Raw genomic sequence first — 4,360 nt, forward strand, 5'->3', positions numbered from 1 at the left:
CTCAAATTTGCCCAGGCTTCACAAAATTGCTGGCTCCGTCACTGGTATAAAGTGACGTGGAGGTAATATATACACAACAACTATTTATACTGATGTACATGTCCTTAGAATTGAACTTTCCAGGACAAAAATTAAATAATAATAATCCGTTTGCTATGTCATTTTTCAAACCACGAGTTGCCAATGCATTGGCAGGCCGACACATCAGTCGTGGTGACCACGCGAGCGACGTCGGCTCAGAAATAATTTATCCGCTTGACTGCTTTGCTACTGGACGGCATAAAACTGAAAATTTGTCACGGCCATTGGCGGCTTTCTCTTGTACATGGCATCGCCGTTGGCTCTTCTAGCGAGTGATGGTATCTAGTTACAAGAATAAGAAGCCGAGGACGGCTATAAAAGTCCAAAAATGCTCACTCTTACAAAAACTCAGTACTAGGAGTACTATGTAAAAGTCGATCGAAAGGGCAATAGACCATAGTACTACTCCGTCACTCAGCTCCCTCCGTTGGATCACGCGCGCTTGCCATTGCAAATTTGCATGGGATCGCACACAACGGTCCAGATCAAGCGCGCAGTCTCTTTTCTTTTTCCACCTGCTCCACACCCCGAGCGAATTAAGCAGCCCCGAGTAACACTACGTAACTCTTTTTGTCCGACGTGATTCCACCATAAATCTCGTGTACACTAAACCGCTTTCTTGCACATTGTGAAACATTATTATTTTTTGAAAAGATTAGACATTTAGACGGCGCTGCATTTCAAGGTTATTTGAGCTCTTCAATTTGCTCGATGCAATTTTTGCCGGTGAGCATTCCGATCTATCTGACGACTAGGTAAATATAAACATTCGCCGTGCAGATCGATCCCGATCGTGCGGTGGCGAGCCGACGACGACTCCTCCGGCTTCCAGTTCCAAAGCCACGCCTCGGCACGAGCGCAGCAGCTCTACCACCACCACCACGTCCGTCCTCCACACCATCTTCCCAGGTGCGCACATGGTTGCATGCTCCATATAACATTCTCCACCCCGCGCTTTGGTCGACGGTAGGTAGTTAGGTACTACTACCGGTACTAACCTTATATATGGGCTCACTGCAGCGTGTCAGCAGCGGCGGCGACATGACGACGGAGCCGGAGAAGCGAGACAGCGAGGGCGAGGCGTCCTCGTCGTCGGCGCGGGTGCGGCTCCTGGAGCGAGAGGTGGCGGTGGCGAAGCAGACGGAGGCGAGGATGCTGGAGTCCCTGATCCACCGGACCAAGGAGCTGGAGCAAGCCAAGATCGCGCTCGAGGAGGCCAAGCTCGAGGCCGCCACGCTGCGGCAGGGCGCGAGCGCGGGCGCGGCCGGGCCCGCGCAGGGGCAGTGGAGCGTCATGGACCTCATGTTCGGCGGCGTCGACGAGGAGATCAACGGGCTGAGAGGCAGGCTCCGGTCGGCGCTGGTCGCCGAGGAGAGGAGCCGGGAGGCGGCGGACGACCTCGCTGCCGCGCTCTCCGTCGTCACCATGGAGGCCAAGCAGGTGAAGGCGTGGCTGTCCGACGCGCAGGCCGAGCTCGAGCGCGCCAACGCTGAGGCTGGCCGCTTGGAGGGCCTTCTGCGCACCGCCGAGGCGGATCTGTCGTCGGTGACTGAGCAGCTCGACGGCGTCATGTCTGAGTGGAAGGAAGCTGCGGCTGCGTGGTGCGCCAGGGAGAAGGCGCTGCTCGGACGCGCACATGCGGCCGAGGAGGATGCCGACGGTGCCCGGCGTGAGAACGCCGAGCTCGCCGAGCTGCACCGGGCGGCCGACCACGAGAACGGCGGCCTACGGCGCGCGCTGGAGCGAGCGGTGGAGGAGGCCAAGGCGGCCAACGAGTCCCTCGAGTTCGCGGGCAGCGAGAACTCTAAGCTACGCGACGCCATCGCCGAGAAAGAGCGCGCCATGGAGTCCTTGAGGCTGGAGAACGAGTCGCTCAAGGCCAGCGAGGCTGCCGCGCAGGGGCGTGCCATGGATCTAAACAACCAGCTCACGGCGGCAACCCAAAAGGCCGCTGCCGATGGAGGCGCCGGCGGTGGAGAGAAGGCAACAGCGGGGATGCTACTGGAGAAGTGGAAAGCCGACGCGCAGGGGAAGCTCAGTGCGGCGGCGTTCCTGGACTCCGGCAGGGTGATGGCCGCGAGCCGGAAGGATCGGATGTTCGCGTCCATCAGCAACATCGCCGAGCTGAGGTCCGCGGCCGCAGCGGCGGCCATGGACGATTACGACTACGAGTTCGACCACTTGGATGATGGAAGACAGTACGGTGGCTTGGAGCATGCCATGAAGCACAGGAAGAGGAGGTCTGTTCTACGCAAATTCGGAGATTTTTTTAGGAGGAGAAGCCTCCACAAGTCAGACTTTGCTCCTGTTCTGTAGATAGTACTCATATAAGACGGAGGGAGTAGTATTTGCGTGATGCTTGCATTGCGTGTTTGCAATGTCCTTAGGCTGTCCCTAATGGTAGTGTCATAAGTAGCACTTGCTTGGTTCCAAAATAAACGTTGATGATTTAATATAAAATATGCTATATTTATTTGAAAACGGAGTGAGTATCATGCATGTCAATTAGTTAATTTTGATAAAGTGTTATAGAATTAAATGAAAAAAGAAATGGTTGAGTATCATATTATGATACCGTATCATATTAAGTGATATGTTACTATGTGTGGTGCATGTCAATAAATGAGTCATCCTATCATAATAACTTATGATACTATACATTACAGATGTAATATCATACACTAGTATCATATGCATGATACTAATATATGATACTCTTCATTACAACCAGCCTTATTATGAAATACATGCATAATAAATGCTAGTACTATGTTCATAAATAGTTATAATTATTTGGAAATCAAATGTATGTAGACACGTGTATGTTTGTTCATTCATTTCAATTATTTTAAAAATCAAATGTATGCAGACACGTGTAAGTTTGTTCATTCATCCCAGTCCGTATATAGTCTATCTTAAAATATCCAAATTATATACTCCCTCCTGTCTATAGTATAATACATAAAACGGTTTTGCTAAATCACGTATAGATGTAACACAAGTATTGCACATCTAAGACATATATCATTGATTTTACATGGATATTCATGTGGATATTTTCTTTTTCCTTTTCTTTTCCCTTTTATGCTTCATTTAGTTATTTAGAAGTGTAATAACTATGTCACATCTAGATGTGCCCTAAAAACTCAAACATCATAAACTTTGAACAACTTTGTGGAGAAAAACACTTAGGGCATCTTCAACGCACGCCCTCAAACCGTGTGCATACATATGTAAGTATCGCTCGGTTTGTATCCCCAAAGCCATCCAACGCGAGCCTGTACCGGTCCATCGAGCGTTCCGGGCATGGTTTCTCTCACAAACCGGTGACAAACGTGCCCCCACGCCGTCGCATTCATATCAGTCCAGAACATGCAAGGGCCGACATTGATGTCGTGATTTGATCGAATGTGAGGGCGGCGCTAACATAGGTGACCTCTCGGACATGGCCGCTTCAATGTGGACGACGGGTCGCAAGTGTGAGTGTCAAAACCGGCGGATCTCGGGTAGGGGGTGTTGGGGAAGGCCGCATGGAAAATAAAAAATTTCCTACGCGCGCGAAGACTTATCATGGTGATGTCCATCTACGAGAGGGGATGAGTGATCTACGTACCCTTGTAGACCGTACAGCAGAAGCGTTAGTGAACGCGGTTCATGTAGTGGAATGTCCTCACGTCCCTCGATCCGCCCCGCGAACAATCCCGCGATCAGTCCCACGATCTAGTACCGAACGGACGGCACCTCCGTGTTCAGCACACGTACAGCTCGACGATGATCCCGGCCTTCTTGATCCAGCAAGAGAGACGGAGAGGAAGAAGAGTTCTCCGGCAGCGTGACGGCGCTCCGGAGGTTGGTGATGACCTTGTCTCAGCAGGGCTCCGCCCGAGCTCCGCAGAAACGCGATCTAGAGGAAAAACCGGGGAGGTATGTGGTCGGGCTGCCGTGGAAAAGTCGTCTCAAATCAGCCCTAAAACCTCCGTATATATAGGTGGGAGAGGGGGGGCCTTGCCTTGGGGCTCAAGGAGCCCCAAGGGGGTCGTCCGAGCCAAGGGGGGAAGGTCTCCCCCCCCCAAACCGAGTTGGACTTGGTTTGGTGGGTGGGAGTCCTTCCTTCCCTTCCCACCTCCTCCTTTTTTTTTCTTTCTCTTTGATTTTTCTTCCAATGCGCATAGGGCCCTTTTTGGGCTGTCCCACCAGCCCACTAAGGGCTGGTGCACCACCCTCAAGGCCTATGGGCTTCCCCGGGGTGGGTTGCCCCCCTCGGTGAACTCCCGGAACC

General features: G+C 52.1%; 1 protein-coding gene across 1 annotated transcript; it reads left to right on the top strand.

Moving 5' to 3' along the window:
• The first annotated feature begins 998 nt into the window (after window positions 1–998).
• On the top strand, window positions 999–2,562 carry LOC123407377 (paramyosin-like). The gene has a single exon (XM_045100497.1). It carries the CDS (start codon window positions 1,087–1,089, stop codon window positions 2,395–2,397), a length of 1,311 nt encoding a protein of 436 aa, XP_044956432.1. The 5' UTR covers window positions 999–1,086; the 3' UTR covers window positions 2,398–2,562.
• Window positions 2,563–4,360: the final 1,798 nt, after the last annotated feature.

The sequence above is a fragment of the Hordeum vulgare genome, chromosome 7H, assembly GCF_904849725.1.
Source record: "Hordeum vulgare subsp. vulgare chromosome 7H, MorexV3_pseudomolecules_assembly, whole genome shotgun sequence".
NCBI lineage: Eukaryota > Viridiplantae > Streptophyta > Magnoliopsida > Poales > Poaceae > Hordeum > Hordeum vulgare.

What these genes read in the sequence shown, in the direction of transcription:
- LOC123407377 (XM_045100497.1), top strand. Translation starts at nt 1,087, where the DNA reads ATGGGCTCACTGCAGCGTGTCAGCAGCGGCGGCGACATGACGACGGAG.